The sequence below is a fragment of the Podarcis vaucheri genome, assembly GCF_965113315.1.
Source record: "Podarcis vaucheri genome assembly, chromosome: 12".
NCBI lineage: Eukaryota > Metazoa > Chordata > Lepidosauria > Squamata > Lacertidae > Podarcis > Podarcis vaucheri.
The window spans coordinates 64,983,170-65,000,456 of NC_138750.1; the positions used below are offsets into that span (position 1 = coordinate 64,983,170).

The window sequence follows — 17,287 nt, forward strand, 5'->3', positions numbered from 1 at the left end:
GGTGCCATTTAGCTCATAGCTTTCCCCTCTCAGTTTCTTCTTTTCTTTTCTTTTCTTTTCTTTTCTCTTCTCTTCTCTTCTCTTTCTTTTTTCTTTTCTTTTCTTTTCCTCAGTTTCTCAGTTTCTCACACTGCTCCTGGCTCCTTCCCTATATGTCCTTAGGCACCAGGCAGAAACATTCCTCTTCTCCCAGGCCTTTGGCTAATTGTACAATCTACAACCTTTAAATATTAAAAACATGATAAAGCATCAAACATTAAATGCCTCCTGATACAGGGTCTTCTAAAAGTCAGATAGTTCTTTATTTCCTTGACATCTAATGGGAGGGCATTCCACAGGGCGGGCGCCACCACTGAGAAGGCCCTCTGCCTGGTTTTTGTTTGGTAAAATGTTATCTTTTTTTTTTTTGTAAACCACCCTGTGATCCACGGATGAAGGGCAGTATGGAAATTTAATAGGTAAATAAATATCTAAAATAAATTGGGGACTCCAGTTGGCGTGAAGCTGGTTTGAGAAGCAATGCGCTAGCAGGGCTCTTTTGAAAGGTGTGCCTTTTGGATTCAGTCCAGTGGAGACGGACCAGAAACCCGGCCTTGGAAGCCCAGCAAGGGGCCTGGGGAGGGGGCTTCCTCTCTGCGCCTTATCTGGGTGCGCTCTGGCCCAGCGCCAGTCCCAAGATCTGCCTCCATAGACCTGCAGGGTCATTCGATTTGCATCGGGCTGCGTGCCAGGCGTGTCATCAGTCCTTGGTCTCCTTTGGAGGCCCCACCCCTTCACGAAATAGCAACGGACCACCCTTTCGGAATTGTAGAAATAATGAAGATACGCAGGCAAAAATGGCTGCATGCAATTCACTGAATCCCACTTCATAATAATTTTAAAATCGGATCCCACCTCTGTAGCAGTGTCTAGATATTGCAAGTCTTCTGTCTGGTCCAAGGCAGGCTCAGGCTGGTGCTCTAGGGAGCCTCCGGGGGGAGGGGACCCCTAAGCCCAGATTTTTTTTGGGGGGGGAGGAGGGCAAAGCAACCAGAAAGTGGGTGTTCTATCTGCCAAGCGGGCTGAGTCGACTTGCATCATTGGCACAAATCCAGCCCCTTGCCAGCCGCAGTCGGTAGGCTCAAGAGGAAAACAGGCTTCACTGAGGGGGGGGGTTGAGGAATCCCCCAGGCAGGTGGTCCATCAGCCTGGATCTGGGGGGGGGGCGGAGTTGGGATGTGGGGACTCCCGTAACTGGAGAGAGACTAGGCTGCCCAGGGGCAGTGCCAGGGGAGGGGATACGATGGCGCCCCTTGGCACTTCCAAGCAGCTCTGCCTTCCTCATCCAGTAGGCTCCCCCCCCCAATTTCAATGCCTGGGGGGGTTCCCCTCCCTCCTTCCTTCCCTGCGTGTTGCCTCCAGCGCTCCATACAGGGTTCCTCCCAAGACTGAGGAAGGAAATGGAAGCAGAAAGCAAAGGTGTGGCTTCCTGTCTCCAACACTCTGGGAGAACAACAGGCGGCTTGGTGTGGCCAGGCCAAGGGCAATGGGGCTGGGGAGGGGGCTTCCAAGATGCAGACACGCCCCCCCCCCCAGTATCCTGCAAGCCCCACGCTCTGGCCCCGAGCTCTGATGGTTGCTTGAGGCAAACACCATCTCTCCCCTGGGCTTTTTTGGATCCGAGAACAGTGGAGTTGGAAGGAACCAAGCGGTCATCTGGCCCAAGCCCTGCGATGCAGGGATCGCAGCTGGAGAAAATGAAGCGAGTTGTCCAGGGGGACATGGTGGATGGGCAAAGAATCATGCCTGGCACAGAGAAAGTGGGCAAGGAGAAGTTTTTCTCCCCGTCTCCTGATGGCAGAGCTTGTGAACTTGCCATGAAGCTGAAGGCCAGGTGACTCAGGACAGACAAAAGCCCATAGCTGGAACTGTGGAACTCTCTTCCTGGAAGCCCCCTCCCTCCGCAGAGGTGCTGGTCCAGGAATGGGGGGCTGACTCAGAGTGCCCGGCTGCAGGATGTGCCCTCCCAGCCCTTGCACCACCACAGTCTTCATCTTGATCATTCAAGAGTCCCTCTCGCTGAACCTTTTCAGTAAAAATGCAGAGGAAAGTGATGGTGGTGAGGCTGCCCTGGAGGGAAGTGGAGTGAGCCTCGGGACTTGCAGGGGCTGGACTGGATGGCCCTTGGGGTCCCTTCCACCCCGACCATCCTACGGTTCCTCCTTGCTGAGGTCCAGAGGCCTCCCCTGGGCAAGGTCAGCGCATGGACAGAGGCTGCCTGGCGCCCCCTGGATGCTTCTCTGGGCTTCAGGAGGAGGCATGCCAGGATGGGGCTCCTCAGATTTCCCATTGGGAAACAAAAGGCAGGGCCCCTCTTCAGGGCCCAGGGGTTCCCTTTGCAGGTCACAACCTGCCTTTATTCCTGAACGGCCCTGGGAGCTGTGTTCGGATCAGAGAGTTGTAGGTAACCCAGAGGTCATCTAGCCCAACCCCATAGCCCCTCTTCAGGACAGCCCTACCACAAAGCAGTCACGTTTGGGGGATGAAATCCAGAGGAGGCCTTTGCCCTCCCATCTTCATCTGCATTTTTACCAAAAATTGCACCTCCAGAATCCCTGGCAGGTGGCCATTCTGAGCTCCAGTTTGGAGTGGGGGGCCGAGAGGGTGAGACCCCCTTTGCTCCCCTTCCCCAGTCTGCCACCTGGTTTCTTCTCTCTCCCTCCAACTGGCCTCACAGCTTGGCATCCTGGGGAGCAGGGGTGCTAAATGTGTGTCACTCTCTCCCCACTTTTGGAGGGAGCCCAGCCCCCCAGCCAACACCCCAAGGCCCCCCCCCTTGTCCCGGCTTTGTCCGTCTGGGCGGATGGGGAAGGCGAGGCCATAATCCCACTCCCCCCCCCCCCGCTGTTCCCTTTCTCAGCAGGCAGGAAGAAAAGGGAGTTCCTGGCACCAGCGACACGCTGCTCCAGAGAGAGCCACTCTCTGCCAGGACTTGGTGTGCGGTGCCATGGGGAACTTGCCGGGGGCCCTTTCCCCCTCCCAGACCCACTTCTGGAGTCTTGACCTCTGCTCCAGGCACCGGGCGTCCATCGCGGAAGAAAGCGTCCCCACCAAGAAGTGCAGGTGACAGCAGAAGGGGCCTCAGCCGAGAGCCCAGAGGGCTGGGGGGGGGGACTTTGGGAGCCACGTTTGCGGGTGGGAGAGGAGAGGACCTGCAGGGAGTCCAGAAGGACTGTTGGGGGTTGAGGAAGTTGGGGACATCCAGCCTGGACAGGAGAAGGTGGGTGGGTGATTGCAGAGCCGTGTTTAAATATCTGGAGACCAAGCCTTGCAAGGAACGGTTGTAGGAGTTGGGTTTGTTTAGCCGGCAGAAGAGAAGATTGAGGGATGACCTAGGATCATAGGCTCATCAGGGGGCTGAGCTGGAAGGGACCCTGAGAGTCATCTCATCCAACCCCCTGAGATGCAGGAATCTCAGCCAAAGCCATCAATATCCAGGGCTGCTGGACAGCGGAACAGACTCCCTCCGAAGGTGGTGGCCTCTCCTTCCTGGGAGGTTTTTGAGCAGAGCTTGGCTGGCCATCCGTCAGGGATGCTTGAGCTGAGATCCCTGCCTTGCAGGGGGCTGGACTGGATGACCCCTGGGGTCCCTTCTCTGATTCTATGAACCTCTGCTTAAAAGCCCCACCACCTTCTTGCTGTCAGAATGCTCTTCCTGATGTGGAGTCGGAATCTCTTTGCTTGTGACTTGGAGCCATGGGTTCGAGTCCTTCTCTCCAGAAGAGCAAGCTTGCTCCCTCTTCCATGTCAAGGCCCGTGAGATATTTGAAGACGGCTCTCGGTCTTCAGATATGTGAAGGGCTCTCATGCAGAAGGTGCAGCAAGCTTTCTTTCTCCTGCTCCAGAAGAGAGGAGCCGAACGGATGGATTGAAGCAGCAAGGAAGGAAATTCCACGTTCGTGTTGCCGGACAATTAGGAAGGGTTTTCTGAGGGTTTGGGTTGTCTGACAGTGACATGGACTCCCTTGGATGATGGCTGGCTCTTCCTCACTGGAGGCTTTTAAAGAGAGGCTGGCTGGCCATTGATGGGCCTGGGATTCTTTCGCTGGGTCCCCTTCCAAACACACAATTCCACCATTCTGTGGACTTTGCTGGGGTCAAGCCAGATGGGATCCCTTGGAGGAAGAGGAGGTGCCCTCCGTTTCTCTGCTGGCCTCGGAAGGACTCTCTAGGTGGGCTTTCCTTCCATGCCAGGGGTTCCCAGGGTTGCCTCCTGGCCCTCTGCAGCTTGCCTTCATCACTTGTTCAACTCTGAGACCAGTAGTCTTGGAAGGGACCCCAAGGGTCATCCAGTCTGCCCCTCCTGCAATGCCAAAATTGCAGCTGGGGAATCCCTGGTAGGTGCCCCCCCCAACCTCTGCTTAAAACCTTCCCCTGGTCCAAGATCCCCCCCCTTTTTAAGCACTCTGGCCTTCTCTTTGGGCCTCCCTTTGGATCTGCTCTTCCAGGGAGGACTTGCCCCATCCAATCCTCACCCCGGCCTTGTGGGAACCGGTTGGGCCAAGCGACAGGCCCAGAGACCCCGTCCCCTTTTCTGCATGGCAGGTGCTGAGCTGCTCTGGGGGGCACACGGTTTTCCTCTGGAGGGGGCCTGGCCTAGGTGTCCTTTGTGATCCCCCCTCCTTTCCCTGCCATTGCTCTGGGCCCCCAAGTCAACCATTCTCCCCACCCCCATTTTGGACTGCCTTGCCTTCCCCTGTCCCAGCATTGGGGTCCCTCCCTGACTCTCCCTTTTTTCTGGGGACCTGGGTTTGGGGGCATCATCTCAGGGTTGGCTTGCAGATTGGCGGGGGGGGGGTCATGTCTTCCCCCGCTTTTGAGGTTGACCTGCCTGGAATGCTTTAGTTGGGGTTCCCTCCTTGCAGGGGGTTGGGCTAGATGACCCCTGGGGGTCCCTCCCGGCTCTTCAGTTCTGTGATTCTCTGGTTCCAGCTGCCCAGTTGTCCACCCAGCTGAGCGCCCCGCCGAACCCCCCAAGTACACCCGGCTGAAGAACTGGCAGACGGGCTCCATCCTGTATGACACTCTCAATGCCCAGACCTTGCAGGTGAGGCCTCTGAGGTGGCGGGGCGGCGAGGTGGGGGGGGGCTCCCCTCCCTTGGGTATCTCAGCCAGCCAGCCAGCCAGAAGGCTGCTTGGGCAGCTGATGCCCCTGGGGCAACCCCCCCCCCCCCAGAATCCCGAGGAAGTGAGTCAGCAGGTTGTCACCTTCTGTGCGTTCTTCCAAATATACATAAGAACAGGGCTGGCCCAAGACATCAGCGGGAGGGGGGGGTAAGAGAGAGAGAGAAGGAGGAAACCGATCAGGCCTCCTCCTCAGCCACAGTGGGTGATGCAGTCTGTCCAGGCCGGATCAGCTGCCCCCCAGGATCCTGCCCCTTCACCTTGCCTTGTGGATGGACCAGCCCCCCTCCTCCACGCATTTCTCGGATCCTCTTTTAAAGTTGGCGGCCATCCTGCCCCCTGGGGAAGGGAGTTCCATAGTTGAACTTGGCGCTGCCTAAAGAAGGACTTTCTTGGGTCTGTCCTGAACCTTCCAGCCCTGGGCTTCCTTGCATGTCCACAGGTTCCCGTCTTCTGAGAGAGGGAGGAGAGCTCTTTTCACCCCACCTTCTCTATGGCAGGCATAATTTTACAAACTTCTTCCTAGGGGAATCACTCCACCCCCCTGACCATCTGGGCTGCTTTTCCCCCACATTGTTTCCAACTCTTCCGTGTCCTTTTGGCACAGAAGGTGACCAGATGTTCTGGCGCTCCCAGGCCCCATATAATCCCAGACCAACTGGGCTGATGAAAGCCCCCCCCCACATTTGGGGCTCCAGGGGTTCCCCTGCCTGGCTTCAGGGGCCAACCAGTCCTGTGTCAGCAGGGAGGGGAGAAGCTGGCCAGGAGATGGATGTTTCGGCTGGGAAGGGGAGCCTCCTGGGGGGGCTGGGGAGTGAAGAGCCTTCGCCGCTGCAGCCCCTTCCCCTCTTTCTCTGCAGAATGTGCCGTGCAATGAGAGGCGCTGCCTGGGCTCCGTCATGTTCCCCAAGCAGATGTGTGCTGCTTCGGAGGGCCCCCGCCCCACGGAAGAGCTCCTGCCCCTGGCGCGGGACTTCATTCACCTCTACTACCACTCCATGAAACGGTGAGTCTCTGGGAGCCTTGCTCAGCCCCATCTCTGGCGGGTGGGGGCAGTGGGCGCCATAGCGAAGCTGCACCCAGACCAGGCTCTTGAGGCTCCCTTCAGTCGATGTGGGGCCTGGCCCACATCCTAGCCTCCTCCTGGGGGGCTCCTGCCTCCCCCAAGCCACCTTGCCTGGAATGGCAATCTGCTGGCCACTTACAGAATCCAGACATTGTTCTCCAAGCCCGGCATTTCTGTGTTCTGTTATCCCTTTTCCTACTTCGGACCTGACTTGGGGTGAGTTTTGTACGTTCCTGTGAAATACAATTGCAGCATTGCCTGGTTTGGAGCTTGCAGGGTGCGGCTAAGGCTTTTCAGGACTCGTGCCCCATTAGTTAGCAGCTTCCTGTTTTTTTCAGCCACAAAGGAGATTTGTTTTTTTAGTTAGTAGATTCCTGTTTGCAGCTTTCATTGCTTCCCGTTTAGCATGGTAAAAGGGGCAGAAGTTGCAAGGTGGAAGCTTTTAACGAACATTGCCGGAGATTTTTGCTGAACAGGACTTAGTTCTGCATGTAGGAGGGTCTTGGCCGTCGGCAGGGTGCGACTGGATTATACCAAGTGCAATATGGCATCGTGGTTGTGATTCCACTTACAGCCAATTGTGGGGAAGAGTCGTAAACAAAATCTGCCCTTTCCCCCTTATGGGATATCCAAGAGCCCATATAGAATCCTTAAGTGGGTTCCCTATTGGTAGGAGAGAATAACAGGGGCCAACCAGAGAATATGGAGAAGCAAGGCAGCTCGTAAGCCTGATCTTTATTGATCTGTTGCAACAGGGGGCTCCCCTCACCCGCAGGAAAGGAGGAGGAACCCAGAACCAAGGTGTGGCTGCCCTTATATAGACATTTTAAATCCCCTGCCCTGGAGCTCAAGACCACCCCCCACAAACATCATTCCTACATCACAGAAAAGGTGGTCTACAACAGAAATCTGAGTGACTTGTTTATATCGTCTGACAGGTTACCTGTTTAATGGTCACTTGATTGGATTGCCTGCTTACTTGATTGGACACCCTGGGGAGCCTGGCCAGTCTCTTGTAGTGATAAATACTTAGTAATGATAAATACTTATTTCCTGAGTCAGGTCACAGGCTCACCCTATTCAGACACAGACATACCCTTAAGACAGGATTTGTGAAGGGAAAGACAATGGGGAGGCTTTTCCATTTTCCTTTGACCTTGCAGGGAAAACATTTGCTCAGTTTGGGACAGTTTGGGAATCAAAATGGTTCCAGGTCAGTCTTCCTGTGCTGATCTATGTACACGTTTGGCTGGTACACTTAGGAACATTTAACATATATCTAAGACCTCAAAATTCCTATCACAGAAGCAATCTAAGGGACGTGATGTGGGAGCAGCCCAGATTCCCTTGCAGAGTCCACTCCTGATGATGCCCCCCCCAGCCATAAGCCTCCTCTGCCAGGTGCTTCAACCCCCCCCCCCAGCTCTCACGAAGACTGATCTGTGGGAACATGGGAGTTCCCCAATGCCTGCGCCCCACACTCTTCCCCTCCCACCTGCTTCTAAATGTCACAGTCTAGTCAGAGATTTCCACCCGTCCTAAGATAACAACTGTGCATGATGGCTTATCTATGACGAAAGAGGTGTGAGTCAATAGTCCCTGAGCCTGGACGAAGTGCTGCGTCCCAAGGTTGGCACCCCTTGGATTTCTTAGGGGGGGGGGATCCCTGCAGCTCCATGCTCACCAGTTGGAATGTGCGAAGGCAGGGCTCTCTCGCCAGCCATCTCCTAAGAAGGCTTCCTCCACCCAGCAGCTTTACTCCCCTTACTCGTGAGTAGCCCCCTTTGTGACGCAGGGAGACAAGCCTGGGAGGGGGCAGGGGCACCCCTTCTGGGCCCCAGGGAGCTGCTCTTTGCCTTCGCTCCTTTGTTCTCTGCAGGACTCCTGACTTGGGTGGATGTTATCTGAGGGCTTTTCCTCTCTGAGCTGTTTCTTCCTGTCCCCCCCAGAAGCCTCTGATGTCAGGAGCAAACTTTTCTCTAGCCTGCTGCCCCCCCCCTTGCAAAAACATTCAGATGACTCCTAAAACCTTTATCTTGCCTGCAGAATGGAAAGCTGCGCGCTTGTCTTTTGCAGCAGAGCAAACCCTGTTCCCATTTGTCTGGCAGCAGAATCTGTCCCACCCCCACCCCGCTTTGACCTTGTCCGCCTGGTTCGGCTGCTTGGGAATTTCCACCCTCAAAAAGAAATCCAGCTTTTGGAGGATGGAAGAAAATGAGCGTCAGGAGAGCCTGGTGCCTAATGGGGGGGGCAGCCCAGATTGTGCTTCAACTGGTTCCTAGCCAGATGCCGCCCCCCCCCCCCAGGTCAAGAGCGCCATATCCCCCTTTGGGTCCCCCAGCAATTTGCCTCTCCAGGTGGGGCTGATCCTGGAGGCCATAAATAGTCCCCCCGGGAGGGGAGGGGCCGTGATGGCTCTGCCCTGCCTCTGGGCTCAGAGACAGGGATGCTTCTGGGTACCAGCTGCTGGAAAGTGCAGGAGGGGAAGAATCCTGGCTGCGAGCTTCCTGGCTGGCCTCTGTGCAAGGAGGAGGCTGGACTAGGTGGGCTCTGTTGAGGGGAAATGGAACTCAGGGTTCCCCAAGGGTTCCCCAACTTTGCCAGGACCTGCAGGTTCAAATCGGTCCGGTTCAAGCAAGAGACGCCCGCCAGGTGAGCAAAGCCAAACAGCAGCAATTCAGCCTGATTGTTGCAACGAGGTTCCAACTCCCAAGCAGGCAAAGAAGAAGAACCCAAAACAAAAGCTTACATCCACTTTCAAAAGTTTCCAGAGTTTCCCATCATACATGTCACGAAGCATCGTAGAAATGTCAGAGGAGGAGGTTTGGGGACAGGCAGAAACCTGTGTCCCAGCCGTGTCCCCTGTCCCTCAAGGCAGCGATTATAACTCCGTCTTTCACCTTCCAGAGAAAGTGTTTCCGTTCCCTTTGCTCTCTGGATTCAGTTGCCCCATCTCTTCCTGCTGCCCCTGGTGAGGTCCCTGCGTGTAGAGTGAGGGGGGTGTTGCCCAGTCTGCTAGTCGGGGGGGGGGGGGTCCTGAGGACGGGCTCTTCTTCCCCAGGTCTTCTTCCCTGTGCAATCTCTTCATCGCCTTGGGAACCAAAGAAAGCCATTTGTTTGGCTATTTTGGTGAATTTCTGTTTCTCAGGTAATGGGGTTTACTTGCCTTATTCTGGTAAGATGGCTGTAGGCGTTAGTTCCTGGGGGGTTGAATGGGTGGAGAGTGTGTGTGTGTGTGTGTGTGTGTATGTGCACACCCACACCCACACTTTGTTTCAAGTCTCTGTAATGCTTCTGATGTGCTGGTTGGGGACACCCCCCTGTGCCCGTCAGAGGCCCCCTTTGGCCTGATCCAGGATGTTCTCCATGGCAGAGCCCCTGCCCTGCGCGCAGAAGGACCCGGGTGCAACTCCTGCTGGCAGAGTCTCCAGGCAGGGCTGAGGGAGACGCCTTGCTTGAAACCCAGGAGAGAGCCATTCTGCCCCCCCCCCTCCATCATTTGGGTGGCCCTTTTCTGAACCTTTTCCAACTCTCCAATAACCTTTTTGAGATGAGGTGACCAGAACCAGACCCAGGGCTCCAGGTGCGGAGGCACCACAGATTGATTGATTGATTGATTGATTGGTGCATTGATGGCGTTGGCCTGATGCCGGGAGTTCCAAAGGGTATGGGTGACGCTCCACTAGAAGATGGTCCCCCGTCCTGCCACTCACCCCCTGGCCCAGGGCGGGGCCTGGGGGGCTCTAGAAAGGGCTCCGTTTTGTTTTGTTTTTGTTTCGTTGTTTAAAGTGCTGCTGTTTTTTACCTATGTCATTTTAAACTGTGATATTAATGCTGTGGTTTATGTGGAAATTGTTTTCCATTTGGTTGTGTATTTTTTTGATGTGGTTTATTTATTGTTTATGACTTGTGTAATTATGTAAATCTTGTCATGTTGTAAGCCGCCTTCAGCATTGTTTTTACCTGTGGAAAGGTGGCACACAAATAAAAAAGGATGAACGATTGTGTTCTTACAGGGGCGGAATGGGCATCACAAGCTGCTGGTGGTGGTGCCAGTTCTGCCCCTCGAAGTGGTGGGGGGGTGCATGTGGGGCAGGATGATCTCGGTTCTCGCCTGAGTTGGGGGGCCGTGGGAAGAGCGGGCTGTGGGGCAGGTGGGGAGGCAGAAGGAGCCCCTGCTGCCCCACCTGAGCCCCCCCCCCACTCCATTTCGCCGCAGCTCCGAGTCCCAGGCCCACCTGCAGCGCCTCCAGGAGGTGGAGCAGCAGATTGCGGAGACAGGGACCTACCAGCTGCTGCAGGCAGAGCTGATCTTTGGGGCCAAGCACGCCTGGCGCAACGCCTCCCGCTGCCTGGGCCGGATCCAGTGGAACAAGCTGCAGGTGAGTCCGGGGGGGGGGCAGCGGAAGCAGCAGGGAGCCCTGAGCTAGGCTGGCCCTTCCCGGGGGCGGGGGGGGGGGCTTCTCTTGCATAGCCCTCACCCTTCTGCCCCCCAGCCCTGGTCATTTTGGGTGCTTGGGGAGTCAGGTCCCATCAGCATCTTCTGTGCTCCTTTCCGGGATCCAGATGTGCTGCTCTCTCAGCCCCATGCAGATGTTTGGGCCTTTGGTATCTTGGCAGGAGGAGGCAAGATTGTGACCCTTGCCCGCCCGCCCCCAGCAGCCGGCCTTTGCTGCCCATCCTCCTGGCACCTGACCCTTTGACCTTCCTTGTTCTCTTCCCCTCCAGGTGTTCGATGCCCGAGATTGTGCCAGCGCCCAGGAGATGTTCACCTCCCTCTGCACCCACATCAACTATGCCACCAACCGCGGAAACCTCCGGTCAGGGACCCCTTTGGCTTCCCTCCACGCTGCCCAGGGGACTCAGCCTTTGCTGGGAGGGGCTGCTGCCATTTCCCCTCCCTGGCAGCTGGTGGTGGTGCCACGGCTGATGCTGCCAGTTTGAGCTGAGTGCTCTGCTTTTCTCCCGCAGCTCAGCCATCACCATCTTCCCAAACCGGATAGCCGGCCGGGGCGACTTCCGCATCTGGAACCAGCAGCTGATCCGCTATGCAGGCTACGCGCAGCCGGACGGCACCATCCTGGGAGACCCGGCCAACGTGGATTTCACGGAGGTGAGAAGTGGCTCTGGCATCTCCCCTTCCACCCCCAACCAGGACCATTCATGGCTCCTACCATTTGAGCCTCCATTCACAATAGTCATCTGTCTGTTTTGTAATAATATATATTGCCTGATCCAGAGGCTGCAGCGCGATTGCTGACGGGTGCGAGGCCTCGGTGCCACATCGCCCCTTTGCCGCTCAGAGATCTGTGCCAGTTGCCCCTTTGCAGGCTGAGTCCAAGGCATTGCTAAGCGTCTATCTAAAGCAGAGCTTTCCAAACTCTGTTGCGACACATTCGTGCCTTGGCTGCCGTGTGTACCTGTGCTGCGCAATATGTGTCCTCTTATAGGGGTTACTTTAACCTCAGGTTTGCTAGTAAAACTGAATTACTGTCGCGAAATGATGCATGTCTCAAAAGTGCGTCACCAACGTGAAAAGTTTGGAAAGCTCTGATCTAGAGCCTGTAACAACTTGGAACCAGTTTACCTGTGAGGTGCCCGAGCCTGTAGGTGCCACTTGATTGGCAAAACTGCCACTGTGACCTGTTCCGCAGTTGTAAGAACTCAGTAGTTTATTGTGGCAGCAGCTGCACTTTGGAACTCGCTGCCTCTTGATACCAAGCAGACGCCTTCCCAGTACGCTTTTTGCACCTGCCAAAAACATTTTTGTTTTGACAAGTCTGTGTAATGGTGCAGCAATAAAATCGCCAGCACATCTGCAAAGCTAATCCGGGTCCGGTCTGGTTTCAGCTTGCATGGGGGACCACATGCTGAGATGCCTGCCTTGCAGGGGGTGGAGCTGGATGACCCTCAGGGTCCCTTCCAGCTCTATGATTATGTCATTTAGAAAATTGATGTGAATTTTAATCTGCCTTGTGCGTTTTCTTTTAACTTTTTGATTGCCTTAAATGATCATTGCTGATTTTTCTTAGTGACAATTTTAATGTTTTATCTTTTTTGCAAATCGCTTTGAGGTTTTCTCTTTACAACCTTTACAATCAAGCAGTGTATAAATTTTATGCAATAAAGCAACAGAATTATTAAAGTTTGTTGCCCAACCGCCCGTCTGCACCTCTCCAAAAGCCCATCTGCCCTTCCCTCTGATTCTGAGTGGCTGCTGGATATGGGGAGAAGCCCCCCAAGGAGGCTCTGTGACCCCCAACCTTCAGGGAAAGCAAAAGGGGGTCCTGGAGGCGCCTCCCCCTTGTGCTTCTCCAGCTGCCCTGCGCTTGCCGCGGCCCATTGAGGACCCGGCCACACAAAACCCTTATCATAGAATCATAGAATCATAGAATCATAGAATCATAGAGTTGGAAGAGACCACCAGGGCCATCGAGTCCAACCCCCTGCCAAGCAGGAAACACCATCAGAGCACTCCTGACATATGGTTGTCAAGCCTCTGCTTAAAGACCTCCAAAGGAGGAGATTCCACCACACTCCTTGGCAGCAAATTCCACTGTCGAACAGCTCTCACTGTCAGGAAGTTCTTCCTAATGTTTAGGTGGAATCTTCTTTCTTGTAGTTTGGATCCATTGCTCCGTGTCCGCTTCTCCGGAGCAGCAGAAAACAACCTTTCTCCCTCCTCCATGTGACATCCTTTTATATATTTGAACATGGCTATCATATCACCCCTTAACCTCCTCTTCTCCAGGCTAAACATGCCCAGCTCCCTTAGCCGTTCCTCATAAGGCATTGTTTCCAGGCCTTTGGCCATTTTGGTTGCCCTCCTCTGGACACGTTCCAGTTTGTCAGTGTCCTTCTTGAATTGTGGTGCCCAGAACTGGACACAGTACTCCAGGTGTGGTCTGACCAGAGCAGAATACAGTGGCACTATTACTTCCCTTGATCTAGATGTTATACTCCTATTGATGCAGCCCAGAATTGCATTGGCTTTTTTAGCTGCCGCGTCACACTGTTGGCTCATGTCAAGTTTGTGGTCAACCAAGACTCCTAGATCCTTTTCACATGTACTGCTCTCAAGCCAGGTGTCACCCATCTTGTATTTGTGCCTCTCATTTTTTTTGCCCAAGTGCAATACTTTACATTTCTCCCTGTTAAAATTCATCTTGTTTATTTTTGCCCAGTTCTCTAATCTGTCAAGGTCGTTTTGAAGTGTGATCCTGTCCTCTGGGGTGTTAGCCACCCCTCCCAGTTTGGTGTCATCTGCAAATTTGATCAGGATGCCCTTGAGTCCATCATCCAAGTCGTTGATAAAGATGTTGAATAAGACCGGGCCCAAGACAGAACCCTGTGGCACCCCACTAGTCACTCTTCTCCAGGATGAAGAGGAACCATTGATGAGCACCCTTTGGGTTCGGTCAGTCAGCCAGTTACAAATCCACTGAGTGGTAGCATAGTCAAGACCGCATTTTACCAGCTTCTTTACAAGAATATCATGGGGCACCTTGTCAAATGCCTTGCTGAAATCAAGGTAGGCTACATCCACTGCGTTCCCTTCATCTACCAGGCTTGTAATTCTGTCAAAAAACGAGATCAGGTTAGTCTGACATGACTTATTTTTCAGAAATCCATGCTGACTATTGGTGATCACAGCATTCCTTTCTAGGTGCTCACAGACTGTTTGCTTAATGATCTGCTCCAGAATCTTCCCTGGTATTGATGTCAGACTGACTGGGCGGTAATTATTTGGGTCCTCTCTTTTCCCCTTTTTGAAAATAGGGACAACATTTGCCCTCCTCCAGTCTGCCGGGACTTCGCCTGTTCTCCAGGAATTCTCAAAGATGACTGCCAGTGGTTCTGAGATCACATCTGCCAGTTCTTTTAATACTCTTGGATGCAGTTCATCTGGCCCTGGAGACTTGAATACATCTAAACTAGCCAAGTATTCTTGTACTATCTCCTTAGTTATTCTGGGCTGTGTTTCCTTTGCTGAATCATTTGCTCCAAATTCTTCAGGTCGGGCATTGTTTTCTTTATCGGAGAAGACTGAGGCAAAGAAGGCATTGAGTAGTTCAGCCCTTTCTGTGTCCCCTGTTTGCATTTCACCATCTTCTCCTCTGAGTGACCCCATTGTTTCTTTGTTCTTCCTTTTGCTACGAACATACCCATAAAAGCCTTTTTTGTTGCTTTTAACCTCTCTAGCAAGCCTGAGTTCATTCTGTGCTTTAGCTTTTCTGACTTTGTGTCTACACGTGCTGGCTATTTGTTTGAATTCCTCTTTGGTGGTTTCCCCCCTTTTCCATTTTTTGTACACATCCTTTTTTAATCTTAATTCAGTTAAAAGTTCTTTAGATAGCCACCCTGGCTTCTTTAGGCACCTTCCATGTTTCCGTCTCATTGGTATTGCCTGACGTTGTGCTTTTACTATCTCCCTCTTAACAAACTCCCAGCCATCATGAACTCCCTTTCCTTTTAGTATTGTTGTCCATGGGATCTCACCCAGCACTTCCCTAAGTTTTATGAAGTCGGCTTTCTTAAAGTCAAGAAATTGAGTCCTAGTATGCTTGGCTGCTCCTTTCCGCTGTATAGTAAACTTCAGAAGAGCATGATCACTCGCGCCTAATGATCCTTCCACTTCTACCCCACTAACCAGGTCATCAACATTGGTTAGGACCAGATCTAAAATGGCTGTTCCTCTTGTTGCTTCTCCCACTTTCTGGACAATGAAGTTGTCTGCAAGGCCAGTGAGGAATCTGTTTGACCTTATGCTCTTGGCTGAGTTTGACGTCCAACAAATGTCCGGGTAATTGAAGTCCCCCATTACTACTATCTCCCTTCCTTTTGCATGCTTGGCCATCTGTTCCAGGAAGGCATCATCTATGTCCTCCGTTTGGCTTGGGGATCTATAGTAAACTCCCACAATGAGGTCTCTGTTATTCTTCTCTCCCTTAATTTTGACCCAAATGCTCTCACTTTGGCTTTGAGTTTCTAAATCTTGGATCTCTTCACAGGTATACACATCCCTGACATATAACGCCACTCCTCCTCCTTTCTTGTCTGGTCTGTTTCTCTGAAATAGATTGTATCCCCCCATTATTACATTCCAATCGTGGGACTTATCCCACCAGGTTTCAGTGATGCCTATTATGTCATATTTAGTTTGCTGTACCAAGAGCTCAAGCTCATCTTGTTTATTTCCCATGCTTTGTGCATTAGTATACAGACATTGAAGTCCATTAATCATTCCCCCGTGTCTCTTATTTAAGGATTTTTTCCTCCCACCACTAGGTCTGCGTGCTGTTTGCTCCATTTGGTCTATGACATTTGGATGATCATCTTCATTAATTGATAGACTCCTACCTTCAGGAGCACTGTCTCCCTCCCCCACATTAGTCAGTTTAAAGCCCTCCTGATGAGGTTTCTGAGATTTTTGGCAAAAACATTTCTCCCAACCGTTGTGAGGTGCAGCCCATCACTTGCCAGAAGTCCATCTTCAAGAAACTGCAGTCCGTGATCTAAGAATCCAAACCGTTCCTGTTTACACCATTTGCGGAGCCAGCTGTTCACTTCCACTATTTTCCCCTCTCTTCCTGGGCCACGTCGTTCAACTGGGAGGACAGATGATGTCAGGGTTGCTTCCAGATCCTAGCTCACAGAGGATCCCGCCAGCCAGCTATCATTAAATAAAAGTCTTTATTGAGTTACAGTCTCCATTCTCAAGCTGCTGCGCGCAACTCTACGTCTTATGCTTAGATCGGCGAAGCTCCGTCTGAGTCTCCGCCCCTTGTGCACCAACTTAATATCCTAGCCCTGCTCCACCTTTTCCGCCTGACAGTTCTCCTCTGGGTCCCTCTGCCCCCCGGGGTCTCTTCCTTCCGGGATTCTTCTGACGCTGACCCCCCGGACCCTTCTGTCTCCTTGCGCCGGGCTTTAGGACCTGGCTCCCTTTCCAGGCTGCCTACTGCGCCACTTTCCTGTGCATTTGAACTTGGCGCGCGCGCCCAACCTTCCACCTTCCGTCTAACCGTCTCCTCACTCCCCGATGGAGGTGTGGCCACTCCTGACTCGTGCCCTCCCTCCTGTTGTGAGCTGCCAGCGCTTGAGCCCTGGCGCCCTTCCTCATCCCTGCTCTCTGGCGGTGACGCTGGTCCCGATTTCCAACTGCTCCCCTCTGAGTCCCCTCTGGCTCTATCTTCCTGGGGTGTCCCCCTAGTCTCCCCCCTTGCCCTGGCCACTGGTGCTCCTTTTTGTGAATCTTCTGATTCACTGGAAAGACTCGGAGATCTCGGGTCGTCGTCATCACTCATCTTTTCTTCTGCCTCCTCCCCCTCGCTCTCTGTTTCCTCCCTTTCCCTCGCCTCTGCTCCTGAACCCCTGACATCCATCCCCCCCTCGAAGCCCCCTCTTCCCCCCTCCCCTCCTTCCGGTGCGGGAACTGGGTGCTGCCGTGTCGAGGGAACGAATGTCGGGTACAGTTCGCTTCCCGTGGCGGGCCTCCATCTGAAGTCTTCCGGTTCTTCCTCCCTGCTCTCGTCGACGACGGTCACCTCTGCTTCCATCTCTGTGCCGCCGTGCTCGAAACCCTGGTCGTCCCCGAAAACGTCCATGTCTGTCTCTCCCTCGCTTCCTTCTGGAGGCGTTGCTCGTCCTGGACCCTCCATCCACCTCCTGCGCCACTGCTCCTCTGGTCGATCATCCCACCAATACGAGGGTTCTGAAGCAGATCCCGAGGGCGACCCCTCCGGAGAACTGGCGTCTCGTGTCGGTTCCTCATCCGAGTCGAACCCCCGGAACGTGCTGGCTGAAAGCGTGGGCGTGAAAAGCCAGTCGTCGAAAAAGTCCGCTGGCATTGGTCTATGCGGGAAAAGGGCATGAAACTCTTCCTTGAGCAGCGGTTCGTCTAAAGCGTAGCCCGGCACCCAGCTGTTGGCACTGGCCGGGGTGCCCTCCTTAGCGAGAAGGTATTCTACCCCCTCTTCCCCCCATCTGGAGTCCAAAATCTCCGTGACGTCGTTGATGCGCACCTCCTGTGTCCCTCCCCGTTGCCCGGTTCCGTCT

General features: G+C 53.7%; 1 protein-coding gene across 3 annotated transcripts in view; it reads left to right on the forward strand.

The window, feature by feature from the left end:
- Nucleotides 1-2,021: 2,021 nt before the first annotated feature.
- NOS3 (nitric oxide synthase 3) overlaps nt 2,022-17,287 on the forward strand; it is a 48,700-nt gene continuing 33,434 nt past the window's right edge. The window contains exons 1-7 of one of the 3 annotated variants that reach the window (XM_082192181.1): nt 2,022-2,234; nt 2,900-3,102; nt 4,972-5,086; nt 6,024-6,169; nt 10,449-10,611; nt 10,958-11,049; nt 11,201-11,342. In XM_082192181.1, coding sequence (XP_082048307.1) covers nt 2,157-2,234; nt 2,900-3,102; nt 4,972-5,086; nt 6,024-6,169; nt 10,449-10,611; nt 10,958-11,049; nt 11,201-11,342 — 939 coding nt within the window. In that variant the 5' untranslated portion in view covers nt 2,022-2,156. Of the gene's footprint in view, nt 2,235-2,409; nt 2,440-2,899; nt 3,103-4,971; nt 5,087-6,023; nt 6,170-10,448; nt 10,612-10,957; nt 11,050-11,200; nt 11,343-17,287 lie in introns of those variants that run through there. The other 2 variants (XM_082192182.1, XM_082192183.1) reach the window with 2 other exon arrangements.